Source organism: Metopolophium dirhodum, chromosome 4 (assembly GCF_019925205.1).
Source record: "Metopolophium dirhodum isolate CAU chromosome 4, ASM1992520v1, whole genome shotgun sequence".
Lineage (NCBI taxonomy): Eukaryota > Metazoa > Arthropoda > Insecta > Hemiptera > Aphididae > Metopolophium > Metopolophium dirhodum.
In genome coordinates this window covers 7,078,144-7,098,888 of record NC_083563.1, presented here as the reverse complement: position 1 = coordinate 7,098,888, position 20,745 = coordinate 7,078,144, and the positions used below count along the sequence as shown (strand labels likewise).

General features: G+C 28.9%; 2 protein-coding genes across 2 annotated transcripts in view; one reads left to right on the top strand and one right to left on the bottom strand.

The window, feature by feature from the left end:
- The window catches only part of LOC132943126 (zwei Ig domain protein zig-8-like), a 277,915-nt gene that overhangs the window by 107,121 nt on the left and 150,049 nt on the right, over positions 1-20,745 (top strand). Inside the window, exon 2 of the mRNA XM_061011950.1 lies at positions 15,313-15,488. Coding sequence (XP_060867933.1) covers positions 15,313-15,488 — 176 coding nt within the window. The remainder of the gene's footprint in view (positions 1-15,312; positions 15,489-20,745) is intronic.
- LOC132943316 (uncharacterized) lies at positions 1,980-5,530 on the bottom strand. Its single transcript, XM_061012259.1, has 5 exons — positions 5,354-5,530; positions 5,135-5,233; positions 4,969-5,055; positions 2,996-3,228; positions 1,980-2,489 (listed from the first exon to the last, which is right to left on the bottom strand). Exons 1-5 carry the CDS (start codon positions 5,427-5,429, stop codon positions 2,259-2,261), a joined length of 726 nt encoding a protein of 241 aa, XP_060868242.1. The 5' UTR covers positions 5,430-5,530; the 3' UTR covers positions 1,980-2,258.

Sequence of the window (20,745 nt, the reverse complement as noted above, 5' to 3'; positions counted from 1 at the left end):
AACCGAAATCCCTTAGGGGTATGTGCTTCAGTGTATATACGTACACATTTATACGGAAGCGCCCAATTCATGTGGAGTGTCTGGAAATTTTCCAAAATCGATATAAGTAAACTGAGCATTAAAAAAAAAAAAGAAAAGATAGAGAGATGGAAAGAGAAAGAGATGAAGTGAAAGAAAGAGTGAGAGAGAAATATAGGGACGGAGGAGCGCAAAAGAAAAAAAGAGATCAGTACAAAAGAAAAATAATGATGGTGACCGGAGATGAAAAAGGCAAAGCCGTATACAAAAGGGTTTACTCATGGATTTTGTAATCGATTAGAATAATAATAAAAAAAACACACAGGTCATTGTTCGGAAGATCGTGACACTTGGATAACATTTTTAAATAAACACAACACCAAATGTTTAATATATTGTTTGTTTTATTAAAAAATAAAATCCATTTATTTTATTGAATTGTAAATTATTATTGTTGATAATATTATTATAATTTTTTACTTAGGTACGAAGAGTAGAGTAGTTATATATTTAAACACATACAATAATATATTTATTTACACGTGTGATTAATCTTTGGTTCATTTCGATATTTATGTTCTGTTTTAAATTTTGTTATTAAGTAAGTAGTTAATATTTAATTGATTATCTAGTACATTACCGTAAAATCTACACAAATGTTGTATTCACATTATGTCTTATCTCAAATTACGCAATATATTTTTCTGGAATATATAAAAACAAGTTTTAAAATAATATGATTAAATTAAGCATTTGTTTATAGCTACATAAAAATAGCATTTGTTTATTGAGATACTTATATACCTACTTTTATTTTTAACAAAGATATTATAAAAAAGACATTTATGAAGAAGACAGATATAATATCTCCCCTCTATATCTTAATGTATTAAAAAAATATACGTACATATTATATGGTTAACATATTGTGTATTTCAAAATATAATGTCGCATAAAACTGTGAATTTAATTCATTATCGATTGCAACAACTCATAAAACAAATTGTACTATATCTTGATGAAGTCAAATGTTAATAAAATAATGTATTAATATTTTATAAATTATATCAAACAAAAAATATGTAGGTATCAATAACATAATCTGATACACGACTATTTTAGTAGGTATGTGATAAAAAAAACATTGTTAATCATTGTTCACTGTTCAGCTTGTTTGCTGTAAAGTAAAATATCCAGATGAAGATACATATTAAAATTTTAAATTTAAATTATAGCTAAATAAAAATTTTAATAAATGATTCTTTTTATCTAGATATTTTCATCATTAATGTTTACACAAACAAATTTATAGACCTAACCTAACCTAACCTAACGACGCATTCACATAGGTGCATCCTGAGTCTTAGACATGTTTATTATTAATTTCCTTTTCTTAATAAATAAATAATTAATAAATCAGAAAATAATTACTTTTTCTCAGCTATATATTTTTAAGCTCCAATAATAGTTACCAGATACATAATTCAAATGTTTACTTAATACTCTAACATAATAATAATACATAACAAGTTTTATCAATGATAAATTATTGTACCTATTGTACGAAGAATTATATTATAATTAAGAGTCACTTGTCGGCTTTAACAAAAATATAAACATTTTCAGAATATGTAGGTATTATAAGTTATAACTAATAATATGTTGTAATAACCAAAATGTATCCTTTGAAATGAAAAGCAATAATATTAATTAGGTAATGAAAATTAAAGAGAACTGAGAGAGAATGTTTTATATATGGAGAAGATACCTTTATATCTTTGAGTGTTTACTAATTCATTATTTGTTTAGTAAAAAAAAAATATTCATAAAAAATATTTATGACATATTATTTTATTTTAAATGAAATACCAATTTCAATTCGCTCATAATATATTATTATTATATCATAATCATCATATTATAATATAATATTAAGTTTAAAAAAAAAAGATAAAATTATGTAGGTATTGCAGTACAATACGGTGAAAGTGTAAAATCTTCAAATGTCATCGTTATGTTTTTCTATGTTCCTAAATACGTCATGTTCGCAGAAAACTGTTATAGAAATTGTAAGTGAAGATTTATTATTAAACACGAGATGGACTTATAATAGGTACGTAAACACAAACACAGTTTTCCCATAGGACTTTCTAAATCTGTAGTTCCAGGTAGTATTTACTGAGTGTTTTCAACTCTGGGTGAGCACATAAATATTATATAATATTAAATAGTATGTACTTTTAACGTCTATTCACTTTGTCCGAGTTGACCGCGTAACCATACAAGCATCCAAAATTGGCGGCTGCTTTTATCAATTTCTGCAGGTTAATATTGACCGAACAACCGCATTGATTACAAACATTGTGTGGATATTTGCACAGCACACTAAGTTCACTCGATGACATGGACGGCCTGGAACCGGCGCCGGAGAGCCGGGCGGTATTTTTGCAAGAATTTCGCAATTTGGTTATCTATAAATATGACCGAACGTCAGTGTATGACGTTCGATAGACATCTACTTGTAATTTATCGATCGTCCTATCAGGAGGAGGTTATGGATTTATCGTGTTTGAATAAATAAAGATAAAAAGAATAACAGCGGCGCATTTAAAACGGAATAAGTTTCGAAATGTGACTACGATAATATTATGTAACAATATAATTGTGTAAAGGTCATACTATAGTATAATATAGGTACTATATGTCTATATATAGGTTAGGTATACCTATTTAAACTTATTCGACCATTTTACGAAAAACAACGTAAATTGTCTCTGTCGTCCTGTCGTTCGATCTAAATTATCAACAATCGCGATAGAACACAACAAAGTTTCGACGCCCGAATGCTTTTACTCGGTATAATGCGCTCGTCGTATATGTGTCAAATCGATTTTAATTTTAATCGGTCGTTTAAAGCAGCAGCCGGCGCAAGCGGGACGTACATAAAATGAACGAGTGAGAAAATCGGAATATTGACCTGACGTGGTCTACAGCAAGCACTCCGTAAGTCATCAAGTGCTCGGATTACTGACTTAAACAGCTTCTGCAACCAATAGGCGTCCGCACACCCCATGTCGTTGTCCGACCGGGCCAATAAGTCTAATATTTCACGTACTCGTCCGCCCACCATCCGCACACACACGTCAGCCGGCAGAGTGTCTGACATGTCAGCCGCCGACTTAGAACCACTTCCACTAGATTTCTGGTCCGCTGCAACGTGCGATAGAAAAACAAAATGAAAGTTAACATGCTAAACCGCTGTTATGTGGTCAAAGGCCACTGTATTCCTCATCATCAAAGCTCTACTCCAACCCCCACCCATAATAGACGCACCAAAATGATTTCGATTTAACTGTTTCAGCATTTCGAGCGCAAAAGTTTTAAATTAAAAATGAAACTTTCTCTGAAAGATACGATAGTTGTTCGTTCACTTGGTCGGTTGGTGAAAAGAAAATGTTTGCTCTTTGGGCCTTGAGATTCATCCATAATAATGTGCCCCACCACTAACTGGCGTTAAAAAACGAAAGCGTCCATCGAGTGTTAATACAAAAAGTTTCGTTCCCAGTGCACCCAAAAGTTAATTGGATGGCATTCTTTGCTAACGAAATCCTTCTAGCGTTATTTAAATTATTTTAATAAAGGGTTATTTCTGTCTATGGCAACACATCTTAATAAGTAATAACAAAACGTCAAAACGTATATTATGAGTGCGTCAATATTACTTTTTTTTTTTTAATATGACGTGCTCATTTTGTGAAATGAATACGAAATTAAATTGCATAATTTAGTATAAATAAATATAATATGTTGTAAGCTATCAATAAAAATAATCATAGTACAACTAATATTATTGCGGGCCACGGTTATAGATAGAATGATTGCCCATTGACCCATGATTCCAATACATGAAAAGTGTCTATCGAAATGAATCTCTATAATCACGCAACTACGATTTACATTTGAAAGGTAACTGCATTTATACTCACTAAAAAAAATAAGCGCCAGTGCAGAAAGCTCCAACTGATTATGGAGATTCATTTTGGTAGACACTTTTCTAGATTCGTTGGCAACCATACTATCTTTAATCGTGTTGTGGACTATTGATAAACATTGTTATTGCATGCATATTTGTGCACTCTATATTATTATAATTCAATAAACCCTTTATAACCGTTTCACATAATATTATTAAATAAAAAACGATTTCACTCGTAGGTAAATAATAAACAGGGGGGCGGAGTGGCCGAGCCGAGTTCGATACCTCGGTCGCGGGTGGCATTTTTCTTCGGGCAAGTCACGGTGCGCAAATCAAAAATTCTGCCAAAACAAACACACACGTGTAAATAAATCAACAGTACCACAGGCTAATGACCTAGTAGTCAAAGCCTTAACCCTAATAAAAAAAAAAAAATAAAAATAAAATAAAAATAATAAACAAAGGCAAATGTTGGCAATCAATTAATAACTACACATTTTAATACGATTTTGTGGATGCGATTTCAATTTTGAATTTGTATATAATTTATATCATTATATTATACCTATTTAGTATTGGTCTAATTAAATCAATTTAAAATAAACGACAATATCCCATTATAAATTAAATATAGTCCACCCATTGAAACTCGGCTTAACATTAATATTATTCTAGCATGAAGAATATTATGGATAGTAAGTAATTACATAATATTATACGTAAACCATTTTACATTCATTGACCATCATATTATTATTAGTGGATATCACTGAATTATGTAATGGTTAATTGAACCAATGAGTATTAAAACTTGAATACTAAACAGGTCAGAATAATGGAATTTTAAAGCACAATATTGATGTAGGAACCCGCATACATAATTATACATGGACCTAATATATAATATATTAACAATCGACATGCGGATTATAAATAGTTTTACACAATTTAATCGTGTATACATAATAGTTTACCATTGTCACAGCACGTTTTACATTTAGTAATAGTATTTCGGATGTTTGTATCAGAACTCCCAACGAACGATTTCTTACTGGCTTGTTCTAAAATATTGTCACAAACTCAAGTAAATTGTGCTTATATCAATAAGGATTGTTTATTAAATAAATATTTTTTCAATACTTGTTTGACGAGCTTTATGTTTTTTTACGTAGCTCGATCCATCAAAATAAGTCAAACGAACTGACGTTTTACTGTTTTGGCGAAACTTCTGAACTAAAGCTGAAATAAATTATAATGAACGTAATTGCTGTTAGAGTTCAATAATTCAACAATGCGAGAATCACTGGAGTAAAAATAATTTAAGTTTAATGTTGATAATATGTTCGGCAAATTTATTACTAGAATTAGAATTTATGTCTTCATTGGTGTGGGACGATACGTCATGATCAGCAATGCATTGTTTCCGAGAACACATAATTTGTTGGAAATATTTTTAAAACTATACAAATTGTTTAAATTTTTAAAGCATAATAATCATAATTTGATATTTTGATACCGAAAAAAATTTACTCAGCCTTATTATAACATTTTATTTACTTGTTTAGTTTCCATAAAAACTCGTTGTTTTCAAAATGTTTGTTATTGACTATTAATGATAGTAAACGATTTAAAAATTCAAAATATATTATAATATATTATGTTATACATAGGTATTAGGCATATTCAACTTCGATTTTAGGTAGAAGCTATACTAGAAATAAGTATAATATTGTAATCTTTAAGGTAATTTTTCATTAAACATTAAATTTCCATAGATGTGCCTATACCGCTAAAATTTAATTTCCTGCATATTTAATTAGGTACATGTAATTCAATTGGATTTTTTGATAGAACTATGATTAACATGAAGTGTTTTCAAAATGTAAAAATATTTAAATTGAAAACCGTTACTCTTAAGTCTTAATTCTAACATATTATTATTATCCGTAATGCATTAAATTAACAATACCTATATTATAATATTATAGTGTAGCTTATAAAGGGTTGGAAAATGATCTATTTCAGTGGTTTCCAAACTTCTTTTTAACATAGATACCACTTAATAGCACTCATTGTTATTAAAAATCAATCACGCATGTTCCGTGGAATAATGTGGGAACAATTAAGTGTTCAAAATGTCAATACTTTTATGTTATGTTATAAACTGTAGGTACAATTGATGTAGAGTTATAGTCCGAGATTCATACATCGACCATTACGGATTATTGAGTTATTTTTCGAAATTCGAGATACTTAACAAATAAAATAAAATAAAATAAATATTTGATCCGTCAGAAACATTGATAAATAAATAAAAACAGGGAACTCGCTTTTCTGTTATCATTAGGTAGGTCACTGAAAACCATTGAACTGTTATATATATATTCTGTGATTGAATGCTGAAAACAGTTCTTAGCGGAGGCTGACTGACAGCCATACTACTAAGCTTATGTTTTTTTTTGTTTTTATTATGTAGGTATTCATAATGCTATTATTTAATTTATTTATTTTACTACTAGTAATACAGTAGGTTGAATTAATGTCTGCCCGAAAACATTTGTTGTATTATTAATTATCATAGTAGTCAAAAGCCTCATAAATTAATATAATATGTAATATTGATTTTAAAATAAATGTTTTATAGTTGGATAATTTTGAGAAATTATAATTGTTTATAGATTAATATTAATTACTATAATTTTCAAATCACCACGATAGCTTCTATATCTACCAAACCCATTATCATGGACTTATTATACTTATTACACAGAGTTAAATAACTCAAAAACGATTCTTTTAATAAGTTATAAGTACCTACCTCATAATTATCAAAAAAATTATCTGATAAATAATTAACAGTAGGAAAGAGGGATTCTCATTTGAAAAAAAAGATTTTTGTATATCAACAGGAAACTTCTTGCGTAGTGCAAAAAACCTTAAAAGTTTAGAAATATGGTCCTTAAGTATATTTAAAAACTCCAAAAATCATATTTTGAATAACTGCATTATTGATGAAGATAATAGGATGAGCATGTTTGGTGAATCACTCTGTATATTATGTATTTGGTGGAAAATATAATGATCTAAATTTATTCATTTTTTAATTACAACAAATAAGCAATTAAATATACCTAGATTAGTTAGTATTTTAAGCAAAATATAATTATAATTACGCAGGTACATCATAATTCTTAATATACGTCTCATGAAATACTTGTTCAGTTTCTGTGTTTGCTGCTATGCTTTAATTAACTAAATAGTTTCACATGCAAATATCTAGGATCCATTTCATTTAAACAAATATTTTACTCTTTTTTACTGTTTTCTATGGAATTATCAAAAGTTCACTACCTACTACAGGTTTTTATTATTTTTTTATTATGTATATTGTATGTATGTAAAAACAACATCAAACATCATATTACAGTTTAATTTAATTTTTAACCTTAAATATAATTTAAAAGAAATAATCAGTAAGTTTTGTTTGCTTAATATTTTTGAAAATTGTCCTTCTTTCGTAAAAAGTTTGTATATCGTCTAGTTTTAAAAAAAATTCATCGGGAACATTTGCTTCTTGTCTAAACCATTTCTTACCACCCATAAATCGTTTAATATGTCTTCTTCTGTGAGTTTGGATTGTTCTACTGCATGTTCCTCTTCATCGTCTTCTTCTTCAAATTCATCAGTATTTTCTTTTTTTTTAACCTCTTCTACAATACTTTCTTCAGTAGGTGATTCATATACGGCGATATCTTCATCAATTTTCAAATAATCTTGTAAAGTAACGCCATCGCAGTGAACTAACTCCCATTCTCGTTGTACATCTGGTATTTCAATATCAGTTTCAATATTTTCATTTGTAAATCCAGCTTTGAAAAAATGACATAAACTATCAATTTGATAGTGACAACATTTACAAAAACTGGTTTTTATCGAATAATTATTTCGTTATATAGAAACATCAGATTCGTTATTTGGAGATAAATTTACGTGTAATTAACAATGAAGGTCATAGTTCTTAAAAATATTTCGTTAAACAGAAAATGTCGTTAAATGGAAGTTCGTTATATGGAAGTTTCACTGTATTATATTCACACAAAGGTTCGATATAGGTGCATAGGCATTGAACATTTGTACCTATGTTAATCTATAATTAATATATTAAATTGTTCAGTTGAAACTTTAAGTAATTACTGTTACAACTTATACCAGTTATACCTAATCTTATTGATTGAATTATTAACTATGAGTCAATGAAGAATCTATTCAATGTTAATATACTTAAAGTTTTAAGTCTTAACCAATTACTTAAATTATTATGTTTATATTTTGGTTTGATTAAATTTATAATCGTCAATAATAATAATTTTATTTGAATAAAAGGTTTTGAGTCGTACCATTAAAATCTACGTCAAATATTGGTTTAATCAAGGAGGTAAAACAAAACCATTCATTCATCATGATATCCGATATACCCATTAAGTAATTGAATGTGCGTATTAACTACATCTCCATATCACATTCGCTTGAATAAAATATATTCAACCGATTGATTGGCTGGGTAAACTGGGTAATCTAAAATAAGACAAATACATTTAATTTTTTTGTTCCATAGTTTTTAATCGTATAATACTCAAATACTCCATGTTCAAACTAGTTTTCTCAGAACACACTTTTTAGCACTGTCACCCTGGCTGACAAATCGTTCTAAAATGTGCAGTACACCAGTCACCAGTTTACCGGTTTATGGCCCATAGTCTCATAATATCTGATTCATGTATTCTTATTCGTTCTACATATTTTGTTTTGTTAAAAGCCAATCACATCGCATAACTCTTTTCATGACTGCGAGCACGTAGGTATTAACGAAAATATTTTCTGGCTTAAGCTACTGCAGAACTTATCGATTTAGAATTTGTAGTAAACGAAATTCTTTTACTTTTCCTCACATATTATAATGTTATAACTTAACCTTTTTTCACTTTGCCTAATTTATGAAACATAAAAAAAAAATGGAGAAATAAAGCAACCAGAGTGCACTCTGTTGTACAATAGGTACCTATCGAATGAGCATCCATTCACTTTCCTATCAGAAAATAATTTAAAGTTGAAAATCAATGCCTGTTTTCTACTATAAATCATAATGAATACACATAAAAAAAAACTCACACATTTGTGTAAAATCAATTAATAGCTTCATGTAATATCTAAAAAAAATTCTAAAACAAAATATTATATAATATCGTATAATATTATATCGAAAATTAAAATATTTTGGTATTAACTATTCTAATAGTATTAATGTATTAGTGTATGGATTTAGTTTCGGGTCTGTTGTATCTGGATAAAGATCACATACCGTATTATAGCTGGGAACTATAATATAATATAGAATTATATAAATCCGACCACGACTCTATTAATATTATCCTCGTTTCGTCGGTGAAATTATAATAATACCACCTACCAGATTTAATAACCACATCAAACTATACATCGATGGACTGATAAATTAATTTTTTTAATCATGTACCACCCTACCTACTTTCGTGTTTATTTGGTTGTGCACTCCAAAGTTTTTTTTTTTTTGGTTTTATGTATATAATTATATAATATATCATATACCTAACAAGTAAATAATTTTATACCTACACCATTTAACAAGTAAATAATTTTATACCTACACCACTGTAACGATGAAATTTTTTTAATTTATCATTCCATAAATTCGATTTTATAATGACTTCCACGGCGGCCGCGGCAGTCGTTATAATTATTTATTTGTTCACCCGTAAATTTATATTCAAGTGAAACTGATCCGGTAAATTCTTTCCCCCCTGGGTCTCGTTCATTGTTTTCCGAACTTCCTGAGAGGCACTCACTAATACCCGACTTCAGAGGAGTGTACTGTCTAATACTGCACAACGAGTTCGTTATTTGAATGTTTACATTTTAGCGCTTAAGCAATATAGAATATCGCCACGTTATCTACACAGTTTACCGTTGTTTTACGTTTTACAAAAGGCCGGGGAAACTAGGTCGTTTTAGATAAGGGCGCAGTTACGTCTATATACCTACGCGTATGTATATGTGTGATATGTATATGTATGTATGTATGTACGTATGTATGTATGTATATATGTATATATGTACGTATGTATATATGTGCGCGAATTCGAGACGGCGAGTTATCGCCATAACTCTAAAACGCACACTATTAGTCGTGAGCATGCAGAATATACGGCTAGAGCAAACGCGTAGCAATTATTTTGTTCGTCGCGACCGTATAGCCTGCACGCCACCCCTCGCCCACTGGTGAATTCTAAATACCGGCTAGGGTTTCTTATAATATCGCCAACCCGCCTGACACATAACACGCACACACGTCACACACACACACACACACACGCACACAGTCAGATACGAGTGTGATATATAACGTGTGCGTATAAATACGTTTTTTTCTCTCCTCCGGCGGCCATTTATTCTTATTTCGTATATCGCAATAAAGCGGCGGCGGCGGCGGAATATGACCGAATGAAAATAATAAAAATATCGTTTCCATTCGAAAATCTGACAATGGCAGACGGCTGCGGTGGGACAGTCGGCGGCGGCGGAGGAGAGGCAGACGAGGGGGAAAAAAATGAAAAGCGCGTGATTGATATCGTTTCACGGACATCGATTCGGCCGGGTGACGACGATGTGATGGCAACTGCAGCCAGCGAGGCGGTGTGCGCACACCAGTTGATAGATTGTTTCTCTATTCTCGGCCGCGCGATATTTCACCCTCGCCGCGTCCTCTTTATCTCGTACCCCGTTCGCCGACGGTGCACGGCGCTATATTATGTATATAAAAGGTTTTATATTCATTACGATAAATCGATCGGATCGCCGTCAATAATAATAATATCATATTCGTCAAATGAATATATATTTTTTTTTTTTAGATGGAAAAAAAAAGGCTGACAGTTAAAATCGTCCCTGTCCTGCCAGTGGTTTGTTTTGTTTTGTTTTGTTTTTGATAACCAAACCGATTTCGTTTAATCGGCTCCAAGGTTGTTCGTATTTCGTTTCTATATATATATTTTCATATTGTTTTTAGTCGTAAAACGCTGCTCGTGTACAGGGTAAATGTATCGTTCATTAAATCAATTACACGTGTTACGCGAAAGCGCGTATTGCGCTATTTGATAATAACAATAATAGTATGATATATATATATATATATATGAGTGCGTGTACTTGTTATACGTATTATTTATATCTCCATATGGTGTGTATATATTATTATGTGGTACTTAAACAGTAAATTAGGTATGTTATTAGACGAACCACTTCACTTGCGCTTGGCACACGCCCCGGAACGCCAACTCACACGATGGAAATTCGTTTTACGTGACCAAACTTATTTAACACTGATAAGATTAAAATTAAGACGTTGTTAACTTTGAACATTGGACAGCAATATACGATACCACCTCACGTTTAATGCGCACGTCAGATGTATTATTATTATTATTATTATTATGACAACCATACAACAGACGTTCAATGTATAACTTACCACACTATTGTGTACAAATGTGATAAATGAACCCTATTCTAATGTAGTAGATAGTGTAAATACTACACACACACATGCAGTATTAAATTTATCTGACAGAAATATAGTTGGAAATAATAATTGGATATTACGTTTCAAACTAGAATTAAATAATAACAGTGATATAAATATATTAAAATTAACTATCACGATCAGTTATTGTGAATTTTTTTATTTTTTCACATACTTAACATAACATTTAAACTGTATTCGTACACCTCTTGATCAGTGTATTTTATTTTCACTTCATATGGATACCTACGTGATATATTTAACTCATTTTTAATTATGGTAACCAATCTAAAGATTCCAATCCTTATTATTAAATTATTAAAGTTGGAATTTCGATAAACAAAGAGATTCTGAAACTTTAAAATTTCACAACTATTTTTCAACCACATTATAATAATAACTAATTACTTAATGAATTTGAAATTGGATTAATTGCAGTGTAAACTACATGGATATAATAGTAAAATACTCAGACATAACATCGTCTCAGAAATCAGGACATTACTCTAAAGTTTAGATAAATATATTAAATTAAACTAAAAAAAGGTTAATATTTTAAAATATTAATTTTACGACTTATAAAACTTTTAATTTGTAATAAAAAACGTGACGATAATAAACACGTAGAGCTAGAGTTGGTTACTTGCATTTCTATTTTCTACACTTATTACACCGAAATTCAATGTATTTTTTAGTAATATTTTTAGTTTAAAAGTAGCGGTAATTATTAGTTTTTCTATAATATTATAAGATTATGATTTGACACAGACTATCATACATCGAAATCGATGGTTACGTACATTGTAATTTTTATAATTATTATTAGAATTTCTCCAATAATTAGTTTGATTGACAATTGTTAGAAGTCGAAACTCGAAATTGTAAATATTTATTTATGTATCAATCAACTTAATGTAAAAATAAAATGATATTTTATTCAAATAATAGTGAGTGCGTAGTATATAATATTGTCCACTTTTCATCGCAGTGTAATATGCATTATGTATACTCAATTGTTGTAGAATTGCGAGAACAAAAACTACATTGCATCATCACAAAACGTTTAACACATTTTAATGCATTTTCGTGAATATGTCTGGAGAATTAAATGTGTCTTAACTTTTGTTAAAATAAAAAAATAATAGAAAATATGGCACGTTTTAATTTTGTAAGCATTTTATATTGTTGAAGTTTTACTCTTTGCTCATTTTATTCCGTGTTTCGTATGCTCTTTTAATATTAAAAGGGGAAATTAAGGTGTATCGCTTGTTCTATATTGAAAATGTTATAAACAACCAGGTTTTTTTTTAATAAAAACTCACGTATATTATATTCTATGAGCTACTGTACAATGACAATGAACATTCATTTTTTCATCGCTTCATTGATCCATTTTTTTAATAACATACATCACTGTGTAACATCACTAACGTTCTATTATTTTCTCTGGTGCGTTTTTCTGAATTATGAAATCAAAGTGTAGCTAAGGACTATATGGGTGGTCCGGGGCCTAGCCGGCTTGACGGTACAATTTTTGGTTGGTAAATTGCTGGTTCTATATTATATATTTTTTTATGTTATATTATAATACAATAAGAAGGACGAATAACAAAAAAAAAATTGATAGTAAATATAATTCAATAATATTTGTATATCATAAAACTAATTTATTAAATAATTATAATATATTTTATTATATTTATTATAAACGCAGTAAGTTGTTTTTTTGTAGTTCAAAAAATATCTACCGTGGTAAATTGAAACACTTTTCAATAAAATATATAACATCATTCTCTGAAGACAGTTCAGTTTCAATAAATTTAGACTAATTCTAAACTATAAGAAAAGGTCAGTTTATTGGTGTTTTTATAATAAGTCATAACTCATAAGTTATAATTTATAACTCATATTAAAAAAATAAATTTTTTTCTTAATTGAATTTTGTATTAACTCATGTGATGGGGAAAGGGTAGCAAAATCGTATATTTAACATAAACTCTAAGTAACTTTTTGAATGTAAAATTAAATTTCCCAATCATATTTTCTAAATGTATTATAAAAATGAAGCATCTTGAAATCGATAAGTACTTACTTTTGAAAAAAAATAAATAACCATCGTCCAAAAGTTTTTACACGAATATGTCACATATTATTATATTATGTAAAATACGGCAAAGGTTGTGTATAGAAAACATGCATATAAGATAATAAAAGTTCGAAATGCGTAGAAGAATTGTATAACGATTGACTAGATACACCTTGTTTGAAATGTCTTCTTTTTTTTTTTGCTATTTAAGATATACTATCAAATGGACCATTTTAAAGCCAGTGGATCAAAAGAATATATTCTAAATGGTTTTATTATTATACTTATACGAAACAAATGACATCTCCAATCCGGAAAAATTAAGTCTTTTGAAGTTTTTTTTCCCTAGTATAAATTTGATACAAGTATGATTATACTATAAAACTGTTATAGTCTTTACTTTTTCTAAACGTTGTGTTTAAACGAAATACCTTACTACTTTGTTATAATAGGTACGCGTTTACTCTGCTTGTAGTTTATTAGTTTCTTGACGTCCCGAGTTATCAAACAATGCAGAATAAATGGGTAATTATAAAAAAAACAATTGATGAAAATTGAAATGTTTTTACTGGGGGAATGATTAGGGTATCCAAAAGATTTAAAATTGTTTCCTTAGATTAAAAAATACAATTTGAGAGTTCAAAGTTTTCAAAGTTTTCAAAGTAATGATGATGTTATAATATATAATTTTTCTTTAATTTTGTAGTTAAATTACTAAAAAATAACTTTAAGTAAATAAACTATATTATTGTTATTATCTTCAATATTATTTATTATTATTATTTTTTTTTTTTAATTTATCATGAAGTCCGTCAACTAAGGCCATTAGCTGTTTGTTTTTTGTTTGAAGGGGAGAAATTGTAGGTTTGTAAACACGTATGTTTTTGGTTTGGCAGATTTTTTAGGGGGCACCCGTAGGTATCTGCTATGCCCGGGTGGATGATGGCGGCACTTCTCTCCGGACACCGTGACTTGCCCAAAGAAAAATGCCACCCACAACCGGGTTCGAACCGGCGCCGGTGTGCGTCGCAACCGACGACGTCTTAATCCGCTCAGCCACTCCGTCTCCCATATTTATTATTATTATTATTATTATTAACTATTATAAAATTGCATACATTTTTAAAATATTAAAATAATATTAAATATTGTATAAAATGTATTCAAATGTTATACCAATATTTCTAAAAACAAATTCTATTAGTTTATCATTAAATTTAAATACTAATAATTATATGAAATTTAGGTTAATTAATAAAATAGGTATTATTTATCTACAGTGTTGGGAATTATTTTTTTAAATAAATTATCTTTTAAAGTATCTTATATAATCATATTATAATTATGTTAAGATGTATCTAATGTTAAGCTTAGATAACAAATGGACTTCTCTAGATAATTTTAAATTTTAATATAATAGTGCCCCTACAAAATTCATATTAATGTATAATTAATAATTACACATTTTTTTTTTAATTACCGTATTATTTTACAAACATGAACGAGCACCTTAATCGTTTTTTGACTTACGTGAATAAATACATAGTGATCTTCATAATTAAAAGTAAAATGTATACCTATAATTCTATTTCATATAAATGTTTTTTTTGTTTTTAGAATTGGTATCAGGATCCATTGATCACAAAGTACCGGATGAAACGATTTCACCTTTAATTGAAGCTACGTCCATAAGGGGTCCTTATTTTGACAAGGTTGCATCAAAAAACGTCACTGCACTAGTCGGCCACACTGCCTATTTGAACTGCAGAGTCAGAAATCTAGGGAATCGAACGGTAAGTCGTATAAAATTATTCCATATATTTATCTTCGTAACATCGTCTACTTATAAATAAATCATTCTACACAAAATATATTGTTTCTCTGAACATCTTAATTTGTATTAAACAACTAGTATTAATTTTAAATAATATGTACATCTATAATATTATTATAATATTATATTCACTAAATTCGTATATTATGTTTGTTTGGCACATGACAATATTTGATTAAAATCTCTAATTCCATTGTAGGTGAGTAGGTAACTACACTATTTTCTATACTAAGTTATATAATATTATGCTTTAAGCTGATGAATTATGAAAACAATAACGTATCAGTGGCCTGGTGTAGCGCGGTGTTCGGCTTCGGTCATAAATATGGTCCGAATGCCAGCACTGGTCGGTGTCCCTAGCTCCCGGATGGGTAACCATCCTGGTTTTAGTAACAGATCCTTGCCACACATAAACGTGTTCAAACCAACCGTACAATTTCCCACAGTAACAGACAAATAACCTCAGTAATCAAATCGTTAAACTCCAAAAAAAATAAAAATAAAAACTTATCATTTATTGCTAAAACATTTTAAATAATACAATTACAATATTATTTTAAAGGTGATTTTTAAAAACAATGTATATAAAATAAAAATTCACAATAAAGTTCTGTTAAAATGTTTTTCAATATTTTAAGATACGTTTTTTACGTTTTTTTAAAAAAATTTTTAAATTAATTATTTATTTAAAATTATTTGATTCATGGAAAAAAATAGACCAAAACAGGCATTTATCGCTATATTTGTGAATTATTATAATAAAATTTCGTGTAATCAGTATATTATAATTCTGTGTTATTATTCAAAAGTAAAGGTCACTTTTGCGGATAAAGTTAATTATTCAAAAGTTAATGAAAGACAAATGTTTACCTATTGAAAAATGATGTACAAGATCGCGTACCATAATTTTTACCTTCGATTCAATGAATAAATTATGAACAAAATGGGAAGGTACTCATGAATACTATAACATCGATAATATATTAATTTTTGTTGAGCAATTGAACTTAATAGAGAGTTGGACAATTGTCAATTTTTATAAAAACATTACATTGACCATTAGATAAAAAATACAAATACTCTTCAATAAATCATAGGTACCTACATTAAATACCTTCCTATATAGTGTATTCGTATGACATAATCATAATTGCAATATTTTTATCTGTAAACTATCGTTATATTATACAAATACATATATTTCAAAACTATTTCTACTAGTTTTCTATTACAGTAATGCAATTCAAGTTAATTCACAACACTGCACATCCAACATAATATAATAATGTAACACCTATGCCAGTACAATGATGCTCGCCTTAAACCAAAAATTGAAAAGTTTTTAACAAAAATATTGTTAACGTTATAATAGAAGACGTATAACGGGTATAATATATGGAATCTAACTAGTTTAATATTGTTCGTAATCATTTTGACCACCTCTAGTCACTTTGTTGTTGAAAATTGAAATTATACAGTAAGGTACATAACATTTTAGACTCGGTATTTATCTAGACTTGAAAACGTACACGTAATTATAAGGTAAAATGTGTGCTGAAAGTGACGTTTGAACGGGAATAATGATAAGTTATCATTATGTATATGACACAGAGCATCGTAAGTCAGCAGCCCGGGTCGTTAGGTGGACATGAACCAGCTGGTTAGCGCAGTGACGATCCTAAATCCCGAGCATATACGAATAAAGGTATTCATCGTGTCTTGTATTGGAAAACACGCACAGTAAATGGACATCAAGTCCAGGTGAACACGATCCAGCTATATCCGGCCACGTAATTAATCATAGTCCTGAATTTCCGGGACCAAACATCGGCCCAGTTATTTGCCTGCAAATCCAATACAAGGTCTGTACGCCCGCCCCTAGAACTCCAGTTTCATAATTAACAATGCCTCGCTGTACAACGGCGCTCAATCTGTATGGTTTTTTTTTCATCATGTAACAAAAATTAGGATTCTGCGGGATCACATTAAGGTTTGTAATACGTTCGAAAAAAATCAGACAAAGATCATTTGTACAAAACGGTAAGCTATTATATACATTTCTCTAAAGGTAGGGAAAATCAATATTTTTCAATTTGATCATTCTGAATAGTAAAGGTATTTATGCGAAGATTGCTAACCGTCATACCGAACAAATGCTCATATGTTTGTATTTCAGATTTTTTCAACTTCAATACTCCTAATAATTTGAAGTTTGCTTGTTGATATTAATTTAATTGTATTACATCGAGATTTTGTGATTGTAGAACTTAGTGGCAATATATGTATTTTACATAGTTCTAAAACCAATTTAATCATCTAAATTCATTGTTTATAATTTAACGACGTTTAATCTATATAATAATATTAATTTACAAAAATTCTTTGTCGTTAATAGCAATAAATTATTTTATTTTTATTTTCATATTACCAAAGGTATGGCCGTACGTATATTTTCATAAATCCATAGTAATCATATTTTACTGTAAAACGAGTAAAATGTTTACTAATTAGAAACCCGATAAGTGTAAATGTCACTGCTGTAACAGTATTGTAACTACTGTCCTGTAACAATACACACGTTTGTATTATAATAAGCCTTTGATGAATATCCATCAACTTCAGGCATTGTTCATATTTGGACCTTGATTAGATATCACGACTATATGATGACAGGAACAATATCAACAAAATTGTATCCCCAATTAAAATTGTTAGCAATCAAGTTGTATAAATATGACAAAGGTAGAAAATTATAAATTATAATCATATTATAATATGATTAATTCAAACTCGACTTATATAGGTTAAACGCCACTTATCTTTTCGTCATCAACCCTAAACCACCATAATCATCATAACCTAAATAAATCTCAGTAATTCGTCATTTACAACTACTACATTGCTCTTGCCCCAGTCGATACTGAATATATAATATCGTCACTAACTGAGATATACCTAGGTACCTAGTATTTAACACATACTCTAATAGGTATTTAATCTCTGGATAATATTTTAATGTATGACATAGACGTATATCTATTAGTTATATTCTGTAAGTACTTACATAATTTAAAATTAGAATCTACAAATGTAAGGCATCTGGGAATAGAATTTTATAAATGTATATAAAAACAAAAAAGTTGTTAAAAAAATTCAATCTAGAAATAATAGTGATTTACTTTACAAATACCGGGAAAATATTAAATCCTCAATCAAATGGAGAGGCTACAATATTAACTTTTTGAGCAGTATCTCTGTATTTAAAATAAACAATATCCCCTCGCTCGAATTTTACAATTGATTTTACTCTGGATATGTCTAACGTCTAACGTTTATGGATTTTGTGGTTTTGTTTAACTACTTTTATTAATTAATTTAAAATTATCTTAGAGGTAATTTTTCATCCGTATGTTTTTGTTGTAATTAGAATGTCTAGATAATAAATGTATACCTACACACATCTTTATAATTATTTTTTCACTTTTATCACAACTTCAAAAGTAAGTTACTTTCTAAATTTTTTTTAGCCTATAGCTTGATAGTAATTTTGAATTTGATTAGGGTAAGTAGTCTAAGTTCTTGATACACATCAGTGATGCTCAACTATGAAATAATAAAACTGTTGAATGACCTGTTGTTGTTGCTTCTCTAGTAAATTGTTGAAAACTTTGTCTTGTTCATTGTCTATAATAATAGCGAAAAATATTGGCCGGGAGATTGGAATTATTTTTCCGTTTTACTAGTATTATTGCGTACAACTAAGTACTATGTTTGTCTAAGTTTATAGGTGATTTGGATGTGAATGAGTGAAGTTTTACTTCCAAGTGTTTATCACAGTTTAAGAGTATTATTAATGTGATATAAGTGCACAATGTAAATCGGAGGGACCTTACCATTTATTACTATACGATTTCCCCATATAAGTATTTCAATGTTAAAATAAGAAGGAACACATAACATAACCATAAAATCAGTGACTGATGGAATCGCACTTGATAAATACAATTGTGAGTATTATTGAAGTATATTGTAACTAATGACTAATCTATGTATTATAGGTAGTTCGTTTATTGTTTCTAACAATAGTTTTTGAAGTAAGTCTGAACAAATTACATTTTGCAAGTTTGTGCATATATAATATAATATTATACCCTTATACACCTATAACCAATACTGTAATATATTCCGACGCATACAATATCAAAATTATGTATAATAAATATTGAAACTAAGCATTTTTGTATAATTTAAGATGTAATTGTTTCGAGTATTGTTGATTATAAAGATTTTTGTATGATTTAATGTAAGTTAAATTTAATGGAATTTCTATTGATATATCAACTTGCCATAATACATATTATCTATGTTTGTATACATATTATATTCAATAAATTTAAATCAAGAAAATATTATGCTTCAGATATTTAATATGTAAATTAATACATCCACTTGAAGATTTATTATCTCCTTCGGTATCCAAAATCAGGTCAATCTCCCGAAGTCTATTGTTTTGATTTTACGGATTGTTATTAAACTATTTTAACGCGTGTGGGAAACTTAGATAACAAAATATATTTCTGTAGCATCCTCTTAATTAATTATTTATTGGTAGTCAAAAATATAATACTATTTTTTTAAGAATGTAGATATTTTCATTGACATTGATTGATTTACAAGAAAATTATATTTAGTATAGCATTTTCAACGCAAGATCTACACCATACATATTATGGGGAAAATAAACTGGGATTTTCTTTTGTATTATGTGAATAAGTCTGTCATTTAATACGTACCTTCATATATTGTATGCAAATATATGAAACGCATAATTATTACATAGCACATATTACAAAAAATATAATCTGTAGGTATTTAAGATATTTACTATAGACTCGATCAAATTTAAAAAACTAAAAATGTACTATTTTTTATTGTTTAGTTTGCAGTTTGTTCCTACGTAAAGAATAGGTACAACTACATTTTTTAAAGTCACAACGCTATAAAGTTTCTAAGGACTTTATTGTACAGCAATGTTTTGGTATATTCATGTGTCTCTGTGTTTTAAAGCGAAATACATCGCCAAGGGAGTTCTATCTTTGAGCAAAATTGATGCCAGAGCTTAATGAACCGTAGTTGTTTTCCTACGCTTCCAACGTTAATGTGCTCTTAATTTTCTTTTACGCCATGCGGGGGAGCCATTTATATTGTTTAGAAGC